We start from the raw sequence: 20,021 nt of genomic DNA, 5'->3' as shown, positions 1-20,021 counted from the left end.
TAAGGGTTCCCTTAACAAGGTAAGTAAAGGAGAGTGGGTATTGGATAGGCCATCGGCAGCATCTGTTACACTCACATTAGTGTTTTTGTTCTGTTTTGTTTTTTGTTTGGGGTGTTACAGGCTGGAACCAATGGCTATATGGCTCCTGAAATCCTGATGGAAAAAGTGAGCTATTCCTATCCTGTGGACTGGTTTGCAATGGGATGCAGTATTTATGAAATGGTTGCTGGACGAACACCATTCAAAGATTTCAAGGAAAAAGTCAGTAAAGAGGATTTAAAGCAAAGAACTCTGAAAGAGGAGGTCACATTCCAACATGATAACTTCACAGAGGAAGTAAAAGATATTTGCAGACTCTTCTTGGCTAAAAAACCAGAGCAACGCTTAGGAAGCAGGTAAACTTCCAGGTGATAGAGATGATTAGTGCTGTTAGCATTGTCCACAGGGATTGGGAAAATACTTTGAATCAGTGACAAAGCCTTGGGATTAAGTAGTAGTATTATTTTCCTATTATTATTTGCATATTATATGGTTAAGTATTTCCAATGCTTTCAAACACTATGAACACAATACAGAAAAGTCTCCAAGATATATTTTAAAATGAAAAAGTGAGGTGCAAAACAGCAACATCAAAAAGAACAAAAAGAGTATATAATTCAAACAGTTGCATAGAAGATTTCAAGCAGAGTATACAAGGAATGTATAGGATTGGTTGCCTCTAATAAAGGGAAATTGGGAGGTAGTGACAGGGATGCAAATGAGGATTTTCACTATATAACCCTATTATCTTTTGAATGATGTGAATAAATTATCTATTCAAAAATGAATAAAATTAAAACTTAAAAACTATCAGTACTGATAACCATAGCTCTGGAAAATTCTGCCCCTTTTAAACATCTCTGTAAAATATCAGTCAGTCAACAGATATTTAGTGAGTACATATAATGCTGCCAGCTATGTTAAGTACAGTTGAAATTAGTTTTGAGGAAAGTCAGGTTTTATTGCTTACAATGGAATAATAAGATCAAGATATTTTAGAAGAAAAAAATAAGTGAAAGCTGACCTGTGAAAAGATCCTTGGCACTGGGTGACTGTGTGATGTAGGGAGAAAACAAAACACTTTAGAGTCACAGATATAGACTCACATCCCAGCTCTGCTATGTGGTGGTCGTTTTACCTCAAGCAATTGAATTACCTTTTCTGAGTCTCAATATCCTCATATATAAAATGGGGGGGCAGGGGTTGGGTGTGATGGTTAATTTTATTTGTCAACTTGGCTAGGCCACAGTACTCAGATATTTGATCAAACATTATTCTAGATGTTTCTATGCAGGTATTTTTTAGATGAGATTAATATATAAATCAGTAGGCTTTGAGTAAAGCAAATTATTCTTCATAATGTGGGTGGGCCTCATCCAATCAGTTGAAGGCCTTAATAGAAAAAGACTGACCTCCCTGGGTAAAGAGGGAATTCTGCCAACAAACCACCTTTGGAGCTGCAACTTTTCCCTGGGTCTCCAGCCTGACAGCCTACCCTGCAGATTTGGACATGTCAAGTCTCCACAATCGTGTGAGCCAATTCCCTAAAATAAACCTCTTCCTCTCTCTCTCTCTCTCTCTCTCTCTCTCTCTCTCTCTCTCTCTCTCTCTCTCTCATACACCTACACACATATTGTCAGGGAGGAAAAATTTTTCCTCTACCTTCTTATGTTTAGAGATGGACGCCTGCAAATTGAACTGACAGAAGACAGATTTTTAATTCACGTACATACACAGGAGTTCACAGAAAAATGTGATTAGGAGGTCGTTGGAATTGGGAGCTTATATACCATTTTAATAGGGGAGGGGGGAAGGGCACTTACAGGAAAACAAATGACTTCTCAGAAATGGTGGGGGGAAGAGCACTTACAGGAGAACAAATGCCTTTTAGGAAAGATAAATGGGCCCTTAGGAGAATAGATGGGAAGATATGATAGTTTTGTGACAATGTCTATTTAGGTGTGGCGCTGATTTCTGTCACTGGTGATAAGAATCAGTCTTCCCTGCTTCCAAAACTCTCAGGAGAGGATTTATGAGTTGAGTTCTTAGGGGAGGCTCTGCTCTTAGGCAGATAAGGGGAGTTCAAAACCTGCATCTGTTGACGCTCAAATGCCTTCAGCTCAAAATAATATTTATGCCACTGTGGTACATCCTGGAGCCCTTCAACATCCTGTTGGTTCTGTTTCTCTGGAGAACCCTGACTAACACAGTGGGATATTTTGAGGTTTAGATATAATGTATGCAAAGTTAGATATAATGTATGTCAAGACTCATTCAATAAATGATAGCAGTTATTATTAATTTATTCTAAGGCAGATACCAGATAATATTTTGACTAAACTATGAGCATCAATGTCTTAAATTACTTGGATTCAATTTTCAGAACCTAAAAATATGTACAAATGTGAAAGCTACAACCGTAGAGTAATATGACTGACTTTTATTATTACACCAGAACTTAGCGGCTGAATTACTCTAAATCCTCCAAGTAATTGCCAGTGAAGGCTCTAGAACAGGGCTACCTTAGCTCAAAATGTTTGAGTGTGGAGGCAAGCTTTTAATTTTTGACCTGATTTTTTTAAATAGTGAAACAAAATTCATTCAAAGCATGACAGATAACCAAACTAACAAATGAGTATTTTGAAATTAGATGGAACTCTACATTTATGTGAAGCAAAATGTGGAGCTGATTTTCCTATTTGGACTCCAACGTTGTTGTATTAGTGTGGTCAGAATAGGCCATGTTATGATAACAAGTAAATCCCAAAGTCTCATTGGTTTAAAACAAAAGGATTATTTCTCACTCACACAAAATCCATTATGGGTCCAGCAGCTCTCCAAGTTCTCTCTCTGCTAAGCAGTGACTCACAGATCCAGGCTGTTTCCATCTTACAGCTCCACTGGAGCTGGTGGCTTTCAGGTGCTGTGGCAAGAGAAGAGAGAGCTCAGAGAACTAGGGAGCTTTGTACTGCCTCAGCCGGGAAGTGGCCACTTCCCACATCTCTTCACACACACTTCTGATGGCCAGGACGAGTCCTCAGGCCCTGCCTAGGGTTGAGGGGGCTGGCTGGTGTTGTCTTCTGTGTGCCCAGGAAGGAGAGGCGAATGGGGTATGGTGACTGCTAACCATCTTACCCACCTGGTCCTCGAGGGCAGGGAGTATCAGAGACCACACCAACAGTGGCCGAGGCAGTGGGGGAAGTGAACGGTCTCTTTAGATGACTTCCCTGAAGGGAACACCACCCACTTGCTGTGTTTGATTGAAAATGTATTCCGATACTTTATAAGCACACTTTGGGTCTGTAAAATGAAATATGGACGAACTTCTTCAGGAAAATGCCACCTTAAAGCGCTGGATCATTGCCCAAAGCTGTTCTATCAAGCAGAAACTTTTTGTAAAGCATCTGTTGTTGTGACTGTTTTGAATAAAACTGTTTACAACATTAGAGAAAAGGCATATAAAAACCAGCTGTTCAGTGACAGAGAAAACCTTCCAAAATTTTCATTTCAACTCCTTGTATTTTTTAAAAATTCATTCAAATGAGATAACATTTGATTAATGTAGCGGGTGTCCTCCAAAGCTGAGCACATGCCTAAATAGCGTGTTACACAGCGGAGAAGTCAACTGCCCGCCTCCTCACTCCCTCACCTCCCTCAATCCCCCATCCCCAGGCCATTGCATTCACAAGCATTTGAAATAAATTAAAAACCTTCTCCTTCTTTTGACCTCACTGAAGAGGATTTCCTCCTTTGCCTTTATGAGTCTGTGAGTTAATTTTGCAGAGAAGCCAAAAGCTTTTCTGAGCATCTCACAGGGGCTCCAGATAGGGTCAACTATGGTATTTTCTAATAAAATAAAAGATGAAGACCACTTAAGTATTTTACAGGTTTTATTCTGATCAGTCAGTGCACCAGAACAAAAGCAAATAACCATGAACTTCTCTGACTTAAGTGCTTCTCCAACACACAATTTCAAGCCAATACCCACTGTTCATGGCCGACCAAACCCCTCCGTCTGGTCTTCATGTATGGGCAGGTGGTATCTCTTCTTCATTAACTGTTTTTTTTTTGTGTGTGAAGAAGATCAGCCCTGAGCTAACATCTATTGCCAATCCTCCTCCTTTTTTTCCCCCAAAGCCCCAGCAGATAGTTGTATGTCATAGTTGCACATCCTGCTAGTTGCTGTATGTGGGACGCGGCCTCAGCATGGCCGGAGAAGCAGTGCATTGGTGCGCACCCGGGATCCGAACCCCTGGCCGCCAGTAGCGGAGCGCGCACACTTAACCACTAAGCCATGGGGCCGGCCCCTTCATTAACTGTTATAAGAAAATTCATTATCATCTCTGTGTGAGGTTCAGTAACACAAGAGCCTCTGTTAATGCTCAGAAATATATTCCACTCCAAGCAGGAGAAGACTTCCTGCAGCTGCCCTTTTGGCTATTACAAAAGATGCTGCCTCCATCAATAGCCTCTCCTATTTGTCCCAAGTACACTGCATGATTATGGGCCAAAAGAGCCCTGCACAGCTGCAGGGTAAGATTCAAAAGTAAAATAATCTTCGTGCTATTTCTAGTTACAGAACTGAGGTGAGAGTCACTGGTGCAAAAGATCAAAGTGATTAGCTTTGCCGTGGCCCAGACATAAGAGCGAAAGGAACGGAGGTTGGAAAGCCTGGTCTTTTGTTGTTAGCATCAGCAACCACAGACATTTATTGGAAAAGGGCATAAATCATGGGTCCTGCCCTCTAGAAGCATCTAGCTGGGAGTGTTAGGAACATAAAGAAAACCTCAAAGTTGTCCATGGTTCCCTTGTCCTTTGTAACTAGCTGCGAAAGGGCTGCAGTTGGCCATCTCTGATGGACAAGCCAAGGCCATCTGGCCTGGTTGCTTAAGATGTTACTTGAGATGTTCCTCTTGATGTAAAGACTGGCTTGGCAAGTTTCCCGAGGTTCCAGAGCCCCTGGGCACTCTCCTTTTGTCCAAGTTACAGCTGCTCTGAGTGAGCTTAAGTCACCCTCTTGACCTCTGGGACGCTGTGTGCATGCCTGCCTGCAGCTATCAAGGTGGTTCAAGCTCCTTCCTTGTGGCCCCTGGTCCCGTTCCAACTCGTTTGTTCTCTTTGAGACACATAGGCCTGAGGTTTATTCCTGATTCTGCTTGGATGGAATTCTAGCTCTATCCTTGTTCTGCCCCACTTAAAATCTATCTGCTACCTTAAAATGATGAATGTTGCTGGGTTAATTATACCTCAATAAATCAAACTTAAAAAAAAATCCATCATGAAGCTTCAATTTATCTCAGTAACCCTCCCTTCAGGCTCTTGCTCTACATAATGTAAACCATATAGACACTAGTCAGTAGGTTCTAGTAGATGGCAAGCTTGCATTTTCCTTTATCGATGGAGGTTTGATCGCTTTTGGAAGAAAAGAGACACCTTCCAGTATCTCATGATACAGCTTTCCATGCCTGTCTTTTCAGTTGGGTCATAGTGGGAAAAGTCCGAGGAGTCCTGGATGGGCCTTTCTGCATGGGGGAAGGTCTGAATCACAGAACAACACCAGGGAACTGGCTGAACATCAGATACCTCCAATTGAGTTTCTCTTTTCCATAATAACATTTGATTATAACTTTTCCTTTGAAAAATTCACCTGTATTTTCTGGCTTTCTCAGATATACAGCTATTTATAAATGTAGAAGCAAGTAGAGATTAAAAAGAAGTTTAAAATACAGTTAAAAGACACGGTTGTTGTGATGGTTAAATGTGATAACATAAATGAAGAGCTTAACGTTGTGTTAGGCAAGAGTAAGCTCTGAATAAATGTTAGTTATTCTCATTATTCTTATTAGGAGTGTCATTATTGTGTTTATACTGTAGTCATCTTACTGGGCAGAGTCTGCTGTAGTTATCATCTGATATGGTGGGGAATCTCTGAAGGAGATGTATGGGGGAAGTCTTCAATCCTTTTCTGAAAGTTTTTTGGTAACTGGAATAGAAAATGTAAAAGGAAAGACCATGAATGTGATTAATTTTTATTAAGGTTGATTTATGACAGAAATTGACTTCTTCCAAAAGGAAGACATTTCTTAGTCAGACCAGCATATCTATTCATATAAAAGAAAAAGAAGAAATTCATTTGAATCTGAAGCCACAAAACAATGCCCTTTTTATTTCTTTAAAACCTGGACTTAAGAAGAACCAAGAGAAGTGTGTGGTAGGCCACCCCTAATGGTCCCCAAAGATCCCCACCTCCTGGCATCCACACCCTCATGTAATCCCTTTGCCTTAAGGATGAGCTGGACTTGTTGACTTGCTTCTAACAAATATAATATGGCAGAAGTGATGAGATGTCATTTCCAAGGTTAGGTAATAAAAAGACTGTGCCTTATCTTGGTTGCTCTCTCTCTCTCTCTCTCTCTCTCTCTCTCTCTCTCTCTCTCTCTCTCTCTCTCGTTATTTGCTCTGGAGAGACCCAGGTGCAATAAGGCAGCCTTGTGGAGAGGCTCACATGATGAGGAATGGAGGCTTGCCAATAACCACAAGTGAGCTTGGAGGTGGATTCCCCCCCACCACCACCCACAGTCAAACCTTCAGATGAGACCACAGCCCTGGCCAACAGCTTTACTGCAACCTCATGAGAGACTTTGAGCCAGAGGCACCCCATTTAGCCATGTCTATATTCTTGACCCACAGAAACTGTGAGATAATAAATGTTTGTTGTTTTAAGCCACTAAATGCTGGAGAAATTTGTTACATAGCAATAGATAACTAATACAAGAGGTTACAAAGTTGAGAACATACATTTTTCCCCTTATTTTAAGGCAAATATTGGAATAATTTCTAGTGTAGGGAAGGAGGGCTTGATAACAAAAGACTATAGTCTTAAGCACCAAATGTATGCTCACTCATGCTACTAAAAATTACTAGTTGATTGTTTTTTAAGTCTTTAAAGACTATTGAGGCAACTGGAGGAGGGAGGTGGGACTCCTAAAAACCATGTCATATGAAGAATGAGGAGATATAAGTACTATCTTTTAAAATGTGAGCAGTGGTCATGTGGGAAGAGATATCCTTCACTTGTCCTATGTGACCCCGAAGGGCAGAGCAAGAGTCAATGACTGGAAGTTGCAGGCAAGCAGATTCTGGCCCCACTGAATTTTCCAGGTGTTTCCATGAAACACCAAGAATAAAAGTCATGTCAATCACTTGACTCTTCAAAAATTACATCTACATGTGAAGGCCATCTGCAAACAATGAAAATGCTACTGTCTGTGTATAGTGGAATTGTGGGTGATTTTTAAAGTTGTTATTTTTCAAGATTATTCTTTATGTTGTTATATTGTCTTTGCAATTAAAATGAAATGTATTATAGGAAAAGAATGCTACCCATTTTGTATTGTTAGAACATTTCCCATTTTGGTTTATTTTTGTGTCTCAGGCTGGCAATCTCCTTTCTTCACAGAGAAAAGTCTGATGATCCTAGGAAACACCCTTTCTTCAAAACCATCAACTTTCCTCGTCTGGAAGCTGGCCTAGTTGAACCTCCATTTGTGCCAGACCCTTCAGTGGTTTATGCCAAAGACATCGATGAAATTGACGATTTCTCTGAGGTTCGGGGGGTCGAATTTGATGACAAAGATAAGACATTCTTCCAAAGATTTGCAACAGGTGCGGTCCCCATAGCATGGCAGGAAGAGATTATAGAAACGGGACTGTTTGAAGAACTGAACGACCCCAACAGGCCCGCATGTTGTGAGGAGGGCAATTCATCCAAGTCTGGAGTGTGTTTGTTATTATAAGTTGTTCTCTCTACCAGACAGGCAGCAGGAGTCTCAGCTGACGTAATCCTTGAATGTTCCTAACACATGAAAATCTGTTCAATGAGGACTGATCAATCAGGAGGGGCGTTCAACCACAGAACAGTTCAAAGGACGGGCGAGCTCACCACTAGGAAACACTTTCCCTCCCTCTCGCCCTCCCTCTTTCTTTCTTTCTCTCTCTCTCTTTTCTCTCTTTCTCTCTTTCTTTCAAGATGAGTAAAGTCTCAGTTTTCACGGAGGGCTGGGGAAAGGAACACTCAGGTTTATGTTGATAAACTAAAAGCACGAGCCCTCCACCGTCATGTCCCTGAAAATTGCACCAAGTCCTAGGAACCGAGAATGGAACTTTGTGGTGTACTCAGAAAATGAGCATTTGCAATTCTTAGTAAATAATCGTTTTAGTTTTTCTTTGTTTATATCCTCTCTTCCCTTCATCCGTCAGTATTTCTTCTGCTTCTGTACTTATAAAAAGGATTTTGAAGCTGGAAATAAATGTTCCTGATATTCTCCCCCTAAAAAGGAGTGGATTGTAATATTATGGCAGTATTTCAGATAACAGAATAATTTTTAATTTACTGAAAGTCTCTTTTTCATTTTTTTTAAATAATTTACCATTATAATATTAAAGCATTTTGAATGTAAATATACACGAGGTCTGTGAATTAAAGTATTCTGTAAGTTGAGTCCTTTAAGTAATATGCTACAAATTGCTTACACCTGCAACTCCACATGCCGTCGGTTCCCAAACTTTGCTGGACTTTGGAATCACCTAAGGATCTTTAAAAAAAATACTAATGTCTGACTCTCACCCCCAGATTTAATTGGTCTGGGGTGGAGCCTAGGCATCTAGAGTTTCAAGAGCTCCCGTGTGCTCCCATGATTCTCATGTGCAGCAAAGTTTGGGACCCACGGCCATGTAGATTTGAAGGTTATTACATATGGCTCCTTGTTTGGGTTCCTCAAAACTTCAATCATAAATTTTGACAGCAACTTTTCAAATACCCAAAAAGCATGTAATTTTGGCAATTGCAGTGTAAATAAAACTGAAGATAATCTGTATTCATCTTTTAGATTTTCTTGTCTTTGCACACTTTAGTTCCTCACGTATATCTTGGGAGGTAGATCTCTTGGCTATTTCAAGACCTGAGGGAGAAGGATGGGCTTAGAAACTGATTTGAACAAATGGTGACCTCATTTAAAGTGGCTGCCCAGCCAGCACTTGATTGTAGAATTAGCACTTCTCAAAAGCACAACCAAAGTGAGAATTCTAAGGCTGTAAAAAATATTTTGGGCACAAATATAAATCTGGGATGATTATCTTTAAAAAACAAAAAACGATATATGTATGCATAAGGAGATCGCACTGGTCCCAGTGGTAAGAACCCTGACTGAAGTCATTTTAAAAGTTTTGCCCCTCGAGTAAGGGATCCAAGAGTTACAAAAACACTGGCCAAAAAAAAAATTTGGTTAACTGGAATCCAGCTAATAGTAATCCTCAGCTGCAAGACAGCATTAACCATATCTGGACCAAGTGGGAAGAAACCCTCTTGGAGTTGAGTCCTGGGAGAATGCATGTGCCACTCACCCTCCTGCTCATCCTCAGTGAGCTCCTTGATGCTCCAGATCCCACCCTGGAGACACTGCAGAGTCCTGAGTCACCAAAGCAGGATACAGGTATGTCCAGCAGATTTTTTTTCCTAAGGCAAGAAAGTAGCTTAAAATTTGGTAAAATTTATTAAATTTCTACCAAGTCTATTTTAACAAAAAACTAATTAACAGTTAACAGATATCCAATTAGCCAGAGCGTTCCAAGAGTAGAGGTCTCAGAATTTAGCTTTATACACATTAGACATTTAAAAGTAGTGTCTTGTTGCCTTGGTTCCTTAACGTATCTATTGCTTTCAATAACTTGAAATACAAATCTGTGTTTCGTTTCTTAGAACTAATTCAGGAAAATAACTGAATAAGATAACTATATTCAAACAATCAACAAGTAAGTATGTGGTGAGCTCTAGTGATACACTGAGCTCATTGGGAAGTGTCGGCGACACCACAGAGAAATAAGACAACCATCTAAGAAAAGCCGTGTGGTGTAGTGTATGCAGAATGCAGACTCCTGTTGTTATTATTCACATTTTAAATGAGGAAACTGAGGCTCACAGAGGTTTTGTAGCTTGTCCAAGTTCACACGGCTTCACAGGCTTGTTGCGAAGACTAGAAATAACGTATATGAAGCATATAGTATGTGACGTGTAGGGTCATACTAAATTCAAGACTGTGATCAGTAAGTAGCAGCAGATCTAACAATTCTAAGTAAGGAGACAAAATTATTAAGGGCTGAACCCAGCCACGTTAATTAAAAGTTCCAGAGGAAGTGAGAGAAGGAAGAGGGCTGGTCCCGGGAAATGTTGAGAAGGAAAGTTTTCACGCACAAGGAAAGAAAAATGTAATTAGAAGAAGTGGAGAAGTTGGGACCCATGCCAGGCCTCATCCTCATCATATGCCAGGTTGAGGACTCACTTGGGCCAAGTTGCAGTGCAGGAGGCTCTGGCCATCTGGACAAGGGCAGGGCACAGTGAGGGCTGTGATCAGGGAGGTTAAAGGTTGGAGATGCAGAGAAATAAGCAAATGCAAATAGTTGTGGGCTGGATTCAAGCAAAGACTTAAATAAGATGCAACCAGATGTCTCATCAAAAGAAGGAAGTGATTTTTGAAAAGGGATGATGCTTGCTTATTTTTATTTATTTTTTTTTTAAAGATTTTATTTATTCATTTTTTTCCCCCCAAAGCCCCAGTAGATAGTTGTATGTCATAGGTTCACATCCTTCTAGTTGCTGTACGTGGGACTTGGCCTCGGGTTGGTCGGAGAAGTGGTGCCTTGGGGCGTGCCCGGGATCCGAACCCGGGCCGCCAGCATCAGAGCGCGCGCACTTAACCGCCAAGCCACGGAGCCGGCCCAGCTTATTTTTAAAAAGTTAAAATGAGCTTATGTTTTTACAGGAAAGTACTAAAACCATAATGAGACATCAGGAGAAACAAAGACATCTATGAGTGAAACATTTAGACAAAGAAGAACCAGAGAGAAGTCATTTTTATTCTTCCAGTTTGTCAGGGATTATTTGGAATGTTTGTTTCTTAAAGAAGATGGATTTGATAAACTGCTTGAAGGGGCTTAGAACTGCCTTGCAAAGCAGAAGGTATGGATGATGTTTTCATAGGAAATAGTGATGAATTATTGATTTTAAGACTGCAAGCCACAGAGAGTTAAGAAATACTCTGAATTGTTTATTTTGAATATCAAATTTAAGATGTTTCTCGACCAGGCATGAATGTGAAATAATTCAATAATTTAAACTTTGCTTTTTAGGAATGGCACGTTTTGTGATCATGAGAATCTACCAGATCGACTTTTAAAGATCATTATATTGTATGTATCATTAGGGTAGCTTAATAATAAGAAAACTTACGTAAATTGTTTGGACAGTAAAACATGATGAAAACCAATTAATGAAAATATATAACTCTTGCTTCTTAAATGGTTGTTCTTGGCAGTTATAAGCCTTAAAAAGAAAAAAAATGATACAAGGAAAAAGAATAGATACGTCAAATATTTTTTTGCCTGGTAGACTTACCATATTAGCCATTTGATTATCAAAACATTAAAAAGAAAAGACTTCTTGAATTTTCTTGGATCGTCTAGGAAAAAATCATTGCAGTTACTTAAGTTTAGTTATTCTTTCAATAAATATCGGTGCCTGCTCTGTGCCAGGTTCCATTTTGCTTGTGGGTGATATGCTGGGTTTTCTCCCTTTAGGATTTTCAGATTGGAAAGTGCTTTTATTCCCCTGTGGATCCGTAAATCTTTATATCTCTCTGGGTAGAGATGAATTTTGTTCTTCCCATTTTTTCCCCAAGTTTTCTGCATTGAACACATCTTTCTTTCATAAATCAGAAAAAAAGTACATTATTTAAAGCAAGGCAGTACCTGGCTCTGGCAATAATAAGCCCCCGAGGTCCCCACATCCCAGGCCAAGGGCATCAGCCTGGGTACTGGAAGTAAGGCCAGGGCTCCTGGTCTGAGACAGTAGAGTGTCCCTGGACAGAGCCAGGAGTTGGTGCCTAAGGTAGGGCCAGATCAGTGGTTCCACAATCCAGACCATGAACTGCGGCTGGTCGGTGGCTATTTTTACCAAACCTCAGAGAAATGAAAGAAAGAGGGACAATGCAGCAAGTGTTTCATGTGCTAGTCACTTTAAAATATCTTCTTTTATAAAGGAGTTAAAATGTCTTCTTTTATGAAGCAGTTGGTATTTGACAAAAGTAAAAATAGGAGACCCTATGACCATCTTTCATTTTTTTTTTTTTTAATTTTACTGACCCATGAGATCTCAAGTTCTGGGAACCCCTGGACTGGATGACCTTGAATGGCATTCCAATTGTATGGAACCATTTGCGCTTCAATGGAAAGTCATGCATCGTCTAGAGGAGAATCTGCAAACTTTTTCTGCCAAAGACCAGAGAGTAAATATTTTAGGCTTTGCAGATGACAACTACTTAACTCTGCCTTTGTAGTGGGAAAATAGCCAGAGACAATGTGTAAAGGACTGAGTGTGGCTGTGTGCCAATAAAGCTTTATTTACAAAAACAGGTGGTGGGGCTGGATTTGGCCTACAAGCAGTAGTTTACGGATCCTGGTCATAAATCAAGTCTCATTACACTGACTGGGCTGATTCTTTTTTTCTTTTTTTTTGGGGGGGTGAGGAAGATCAGTCCTGAGCTAACATCCATGCCAATCCTCCTCTTTTTGCTGAGGAAGACCAGCTCTGAGCTAACACCCGTGCCCATCTTCCTCCACTTTATATGGGATGCCGCCACAGCATGGCCTGACAGGCGGTGCGTCGGTGTGTGCCTGGGATCCGAACCGGGGCCGGGAGCAGCAGAGCACACACACTTAACCACTAAGCCAGATCAGATAGGCCGGCCCCTATCTGATTCTAACAGAGCTATTTTACAACTCTGTATATTGTAAATAACTGATGAAAATGTGAAATAATTCTTGTCTATAGACATGCAAATGACTCTTCCACACTGTGTTAGTTTGTTAGGGCTATGATAACAATACCACAGATAGAATGACTTAAACAACAGAAATGTATTCTCTCACACTTCTGGAGGCTAGAAGTCCCACATCAAGGTGTCAGCAGGTTGGTTTCTTTTGAGGCCTCTCTCTTTGACTTCTACATGGCCGTCTTCTTCTGTCCGCCCATGGTCTCCCTTCTGTGTGTGTCTGTGTCCTAATTTCCTCTCCTTATAAGGACACCAGTCATATTGGATTAGGGCCCATCCTAATGATCTCATTTTAACTTAATTACTTCTTTAGAGACCCTATCTCCAAATACAGTCACATTCTGTGGTACCTGGGGGTTAGAACTTTAACATATAAATTTTGGGAGACACAATTCAGCACCTAACACTCCCTAAGCCAGTTTTATGTCCATTTCCTCATTCATTTCAACATTGCTTTACTCCATATAAATTTGTAGTTTTTATTACTTTGTTGAACTGGTTGTAATGCCAGTTCCCTCATTAATGAGTTAAATAAAATCTTTAACGTGTTTATTTTTATTTCTGTATGACAGTCATGATTTTATCTTTTTTTTTTTTTGAGGATTATCCATTAACACAACCCAGAAATATCACACTGCCATCAAGGAACCTGAGGCATATTTTTGAAATTCTACTTCCATAAGCAAAAGTTTTTCAGCAAAAGCTTTCTCTTTTTGTTTTCCTGTGAAACACACAGCAGAGAGAAGAGCCCTAAACAAAGGGCTGGTGGGAGTGGTGGTGAGCCCAGAAAGCAGCTAGCATTGCCCTGGGTGTTTGGCTGAGGTGCATGGGACCAGCTGACTATTATATATATTTTTAAACCAATTCTCCTTGCCCTCCCTTTCCCATCTGCACTGCCAGCTGTCTCGTACATTCCTGCCATGCCCACAGTTCCTGCATGCAGCAGGAGAAGCTGTCGGGGAAGGAGAGGCAGGGAGGAGAAAGCCAGGAGCCAGAAGAACCAACGATGGCTTCAGATGTCCACCTGCAAGCAGTGCAGAGTGTGCTGAGCCACTGAGGCCATCAGTGCAAACGTGCATTCCAGAGGCACACTCAGAGGTGGGCGCCGTTTTGGAGTCCCTGCACTAACCACTCGCCTCTGAGGGTTGCCAGTTCAAATGCAGGATGTCCAGTTAAATTTGGATTGCAGAAACCAACAAATTAATTTTTTCTAGTATAAGTATGTCCCAAATGTTGCATGGGCCATACTTATACTAAAAAATTATGATACCCGCTCAATACAGGGTTGACATAAGGGGAGCCATATTGTAGAGGTGAAACCATATTGTAACTTTGGATGACCTCTGACTAACTCTGGACTTTATGGCCCCTCCCAGCTGCTATAAGTTGATAACTTTGTTCTTTTGAGTTCCTTAGGAATGTGATGTGATGACCCCCAGGCAGAGAGTCTATGCTGATAGCCATCATCAATGACAACTGAAAGATCAGAGTATAGGGCGTTGCTCCAGTCTCGATGCATATCAAGTGAAACAAAAGACTGCCAGGAACTAAGACCAGATGGATGCCCCCACCCTGAGACCAGATGCCTCCACCCAGTAATCAGATGGATGCCCCCACCCTGGGACCAGATGCCTCCCCCACTTGGAGACCAGCCCTCTATATAACTGGCCGGTAGTCTTTGTTCTGTAAGAGGGTTCTTTGAGATATTAGTCAGCCATCTTCCTCCTTGCTAGCAAGCTGTAATAAATTGCCCTTTCTTTTCCACCATCTTGCCTCTCGGCGATTGGCTTTTGTCTCGCCATGAGCAAATCGTACCCTTTGTGCAGTAACAATTATCTATTGTCCACGAGTATAGATAATCAACTAAGAATAGTCTGTGGTCAGGATTAAAGAAAATGCAGGAAAACTCCTAGCACAGCACCTGGCATGCAAGTCAGGGCTCCACCTGGATTACCTGCATCTGTCAGATCTGTCCTCCGATACAGCCTCTGCATATGTTTTTCAGCAAGTCTGTGTGTTTTCTCTCCCATGCAAAGAGTTGGCTGTGCAATGTTGCCAGCATTAACACTATTGCTCCCAATAATAATAATGCAATAAAATCTTCCATTTCTTGAGCACCTACTATGTGCCGGGTACTGTACTTGGCACTTTTTGTGTATTACTCCCAGTGCTCACAATTATCCTGTGAAGTGGGTATTATTATCTGCGTTTTATCAATGAAGAAAAGAAAGCTCCAGAGGTTAACGGAATTGTCCAAGTACACAGTAAGTGCTGAGAAAACCCAGGTCTACCTGACAATTCTTGACTATGAAGTCACTGGTTTCCCAAGGTAGGAACTGCCTCTAATCCTAGTCCCTGAAATGTCTCCTTCCCTGAAAGGTCTCCTATGGGGCTCGGAGTAGAGTTAGTGGACCAAGCCTAAGGAAGAAACAATTAAAAAAAAATTGTGTAGGCCCTAAATGGACTAGCAGGGCTGGGACCAGAGTGAGGTGAGACGTCGAGGGCACGATATTTAAGGCCGAGCTTACTCTCAAGGTCACACAAGTGCAGCATTGAAACTCACACAAAACTGAAAGTGAGCACCTCCTTCAGTTTTGTACCTTAAGCCTTTCGTTCCACACACCCTAATCCTGGTCCTGTGGCCTAGGCGGCTCAGGTGTAGATACTTAGAAAAATCCTTTTGAAACTACATTTCTTTCCTTCTTTGCATCCTCAAAAACAATCATCTACATTCATTCATTCAATAAATATTAATTTGGGGTTGACCATATGCTAGGCCTTGTTGTAGGAGATGGGACTAGAGCCCAGGACAGACCATACCCATCCTGAATATTTCCCCCTTGGCTGAATATCTCTATTAGCCAATATGGATCTATAATTTTTCCTGCTCCTCTTGTCGTCTTTTAGTTGACGCCAAGGACCAAGAAGCACAATGCCTGGGGGGATTTAGGAACCAAAATTCAGCTTCCCCTCTTCATTTCTTCTTTAAAAGAATTTCTCCCAGGTTTATGCTTTAAAATCCTTGTTCTTAAAAGCTGTGAAATTAGGACTTGTAAACTCCTTATTACATCTCCCTGAAAGTGGAAAGTTACCAGCAGGCTAAAAGACACATCCAGACTGGATCTTGGTGAATGTTGTCTTAACAAATGCCAGTGGAATGAAGGGGCGAAGGCCGCTCTGGCACATGTCATAACTGGTAACAAGGCAGACAATGGTGAAATAGCAGCTCAGTCAAACAAACATTCGGATGCCCTTGTCTGTGCCTGGCTTCCCGGGGAGCGGTATGCCCTCCGGCCCTCGCCTCTGCTTGGTTGTGTTCCGGGCGAGGCCCATGAAACAGCACCGCAGGTACCGTGGGCAGAGCTCTGCCTGGACATGCGAGTTTTCACCACTATTCCTCCTGTACTGTACGTGCCTTCTTCAGCAACATTTCCTGTCATAGTTCAGCGTTGGATCCATTCTAAGTCACTTAGGTCTGATAGGCAGTTTGGGGACTATCTGGTCATCTTGGCTTTCCCTCTCACAGTCCATTTTTGGTCATTTTGCCACTCACTGTGCCCTACCCCATTGTGTGTAGGAATGCAGAAAGGAAGAGAAATAAATCCGTCTATCTGATTTTGGGCTAACTTCCTTTTTTTTTTACTGCCATAGATAACTCAGCTAATTAGCCTCAGATGCTACATGACGTTGAGAATTTTCTTGTGTGTGACACTTGAGATGCACAGAAGGAGCCGGATCACCTATATTTAGCCCTTTCACTTCCCCTGCATGGTGACTGTCTTGCCAGTAAAAGTGACTATAAGCCAGCATTACCTCACCCAAGGAAGGAGAGCCACTGTGGGAAAGACTAAGAGCAAAATTCAATTCCCAGTCAAAGCTTACTTCTAATCACACCCCCGGGCTAAAGACTAACTTGGGAGAATGCGAGTGTGTGGAAGGCTTCCTTTGGGAAAAAAATTCCAGAGAGAATGTGTTTGACTAGTACTTCCCTGTTGCAGAAGAAGTGGGCTGCGGAAATATTGTGTCATGAGGACGTGCCTGCGCTCGGCCCTGGGGCGTGCTGGAGCCAGTTGTTCACACCTCTTCCCAACTCCACATTCAGGGTGACCTCACCTTGGTGGCTTGAATTAGGCCACGGTAGGTGTATCTGCATCACGAAAATCGGCAAATCCTACAAATTAGGGCTTGTTTTCTCTGGAGAGTGTCCCTGAAATATACTCTGGTCGGTCAGTTGTGACTCTGCCCAGGACCCTGCAGAGTCTGCCCCAGGCTTTGGTTCCATTTGCAGGGGAGGGCAAGGCTGCAGGGGAGAAACCAACCAAACATTCACAAGCCACTGCCCATGAGAGACACTCACCAGGCAGAAAGGCTGAGGAATGCCAGGAAAGCTGGATGCAAGGCTGCCAATATCTAAAAGATGAGAGTCGGAGACGCTGAAAGCCAGGGGCAGGCTCCAGGACCAGAACAAAAGGCGAGGAAGCAGACAGAGGAAAAGGGCTGAGGGGTCTGTAAGCTCACTACCAAAATTCTCCATAGTCATCGGAGAGATTGAATCATTGCTTCACAGTGGGAGTTCATTAAAAATGTGATGAAGCTAGCACCAGCATGTGATTTGATGTAAGTCCCTTCACGTTAATGGGGTCTGCCACCTCTTCCATATGCACTGACTTAAAGTAAATGTGATTCATTTATCTGCAAAAATACAAAACACACAGAGAGAGTTACAAGTCTCCCCCACAGGCTCCCGAGAAAGACTTCCTTCGGATGGGAATTCTATCCTTCAGCCACAAACACCACCCCTAGCACCTGCCACAAACCTAAGCTATAGACCCCAAAGCGACAATTCGGAGCTCCTGGGATGCTGAATGTCACTGAGAAGACGTTAGAACTCCCTCCTACCCTATAAGTTCTCCCTTCTAAAACTTTGAGATTGGAGGATCAGGAATTGAGGTGTGGGCCGGCCCCGTGGCTTAGCGGTTAAGTGCACGCGCTCCGCTACTGGCGGCCTGGGTTTGGATCCCGGGCGCGCACCGACGCACCGCTTCTCCGGCCATGCTGAGGCCGCGTCCCACATACAGCAACTAGAAGGATGTGCAACTATGACATACAACTATCTACTGGGGCTTTGGGGAAGAAAAAAAAGGAGGAAGATTGGCAATAGATGTTAGCTCAGAGCCGGTCTTCCTCAGCAAAAAGAGGAGGATTAGCATGGATGTTAGCTCAGGGTTGATCTTCCTCACACACAAAAAAAAAAGTAATTGAGGTGTGTAGTAGGCTGAATAATGGCTCCCAAAGATATTCATGTTCTAATTCCCTGTAAATTTTACCTTATATGGCAAAAGGGACTTTGTAGATGTGATTAATTTAAGGATCTTGAGATAGGGAGGTTATCCTGCATTAATAATCACAATGCTCCTTCTAAGAGGGATGCAGGAGTCAGTCAGAGGAGAAGGCTGTGGGATACAGGGAAGCAAATGCCATTGGTGGAGTTACACACATTGAAGATGGTGAAAGGGGCCACAAGCTGAGGAACAGAGGAAGCCACTAGAAACTGAATAAAGCAATGAAATGAATTCTTTACAGATCCTGAAGAAGGAACCAGCCCAGTTAACACCTTGACTTTTAGCTCAGTGAAACTGATTTTGGATTTCTGACCTCCAGAGCTGTAAGAAAATAAATTTGTGTTAAGTCACTAAGCTTGTGGTCATTTGTTATAGCAGCCATAGGAAACTAGTACAGGGTACAAGATAGTTTTTCCGGCCTTGGAATTAAAGAATTTTCTGAGGACTTTGGAGAGTTAGGAAAACACAGAGGTCAATTGTTCTGCAAAAGAATGACTATGAAGTTCACTAATGAGCATACCATGTCCCCTGTTCCTGGACCCAGACCTGCCCCTGCCCCAGGCCTTCTACTTTTTAGGCCTTTTGGGAGAAAGGACATAAGAGATAGGAGAAAGGGGTTATATGGCAGCCTACTCAATAGCCATCTCCCCTTCTTCCTTGCACAAAGATGGCAAATATTGCTCAGGGAAGCCCCAGGCCCTTGCCCAGGGGATGAATCCTGATTGATGTAAGCCCAACATCCTCTTTGCCATTGATTGTTCTAGGCATGGTCATGTGACCTCACTCTGGCCAATGAGAAATAAACAGATGCCTGTTAGGATGCTTTTAGCATGGATTTTTTTGGCCTATGTAAGAAAGAACCACATGAAAGAAAGCCCTTTTGCTTCCTTTTTTTAATGTTTAAGTTATGGGGGCCGGCCCGGTGGCATGGCGGTTAAGTGCACGTGCTCCGCTGCTGGTGGCCCAGGTGCGGATCCGGGCTGCACCGACACGCCTCTTGTCAGGCCATGCTGTGGTGATGTCCCATATAAAGTGGAGGATGATTGGCATGGATGTTAGCTCAGGGCCAGTCTTCCTCAGCAAAAAGAGGAGGATTGGCATGGATGATAGCTCAGGGCTGATCTTCCTCACAAAAAAAAAAAAAAGTTTAAGTTATGTTATAAGAGGACAATGATGCCTTGCCCTGGGGCAGCCATCTTGAGACCGTAGGATATGAGCCGTCAAACCTACCCTCCTACTGTCAGGCTTCTTAAGAAGATAATTGGCCTCTTTAGGGTCTAGATTTGTACCGATAGTCAAGTTTCTGATTACTTGCTGTCAAACAAGTTTACAGAGTTATAGGGGGAAGGAAAGAAGAAAGAAGGAAAGCCAGAGGGATGCATGTCAGCCTCTACAGAAGTGGGCTGTCAGGTCTACAGCTGATGCCAGAGCCCCCAAAGTAAGAGTCCTCAAAGTGGGGCTGGAGGAGTCCCTGTGGGGGCAGGGCCACCCAACACACTGGTGGCTAGTAGAACTATATCTGTGCACTGCCTGCTTGCCACAAATCCCTTCGCAAACCCTGGGGCCAAAGTGTTACTTAGGGCACCAGCACCAAAACCATGAGAAAAGCATGCAATAGCAAATATCAGAGCAGTTGTAGGGAAAATTAAAAATTTTTTTAAACTCCCTTATACTAATTCAGAATTTAGTGTGATTTGGATTTGGCTTACTTATGATAAGAGGTACAATATTTTTGGTGCTCAAAATCTCAAGCAAT

The 20,021-nt window shown here is 42.2% G+C and overlaps 1 protein-coding gene across 1 annotated transcript in view; it reads left to right on the top strand.

Moving 5' to 3' along the window:
- GRK7 (G protein-coupled receptor kinase 7) overlaps positions 1 to 7,835 on the top strand; it is a 30,824-nt gene extending 22,989 nt beyond the window's left edge. Inside the window, exons 3-4 of the mRNA XM_058548986.1 lie at positions 121 to 395; positions 7,499 to 7,835. Of these exons, the coding sequence (XP_058404969.1) occupies positions 121 to 395; positions 7,499 to 7,835 (612 nt within the window). The remainder of the gene's footprint in view (positions 1 to 120; positions 396 to 7,498) is intronic.
- The last annotated feature ends 12,186 nt before the right edge of the window (positions 7,836 to 20,021 follow it).

This window comes from Diceros bicornis, chromosome 2, assembly GCF_020826845.1.
Source record: "Diceros bicornis minor isolate mBicDic1 chromosome 2, mDicBic1.mat.cur, whole genome shotgun sequence".
NCBI classification, from domain to species: Eukaryota; Metazoa; Chordata; class Mammalia; order Perissodactyla; family Rhinocerotidae; genus Diceros; species Diceros bicornis.
The sequence above is the reverse complement of the archived record's forward strand: the minus strand, read 5'-3'. Positions and strand labels throughout refer to the sequence as shown.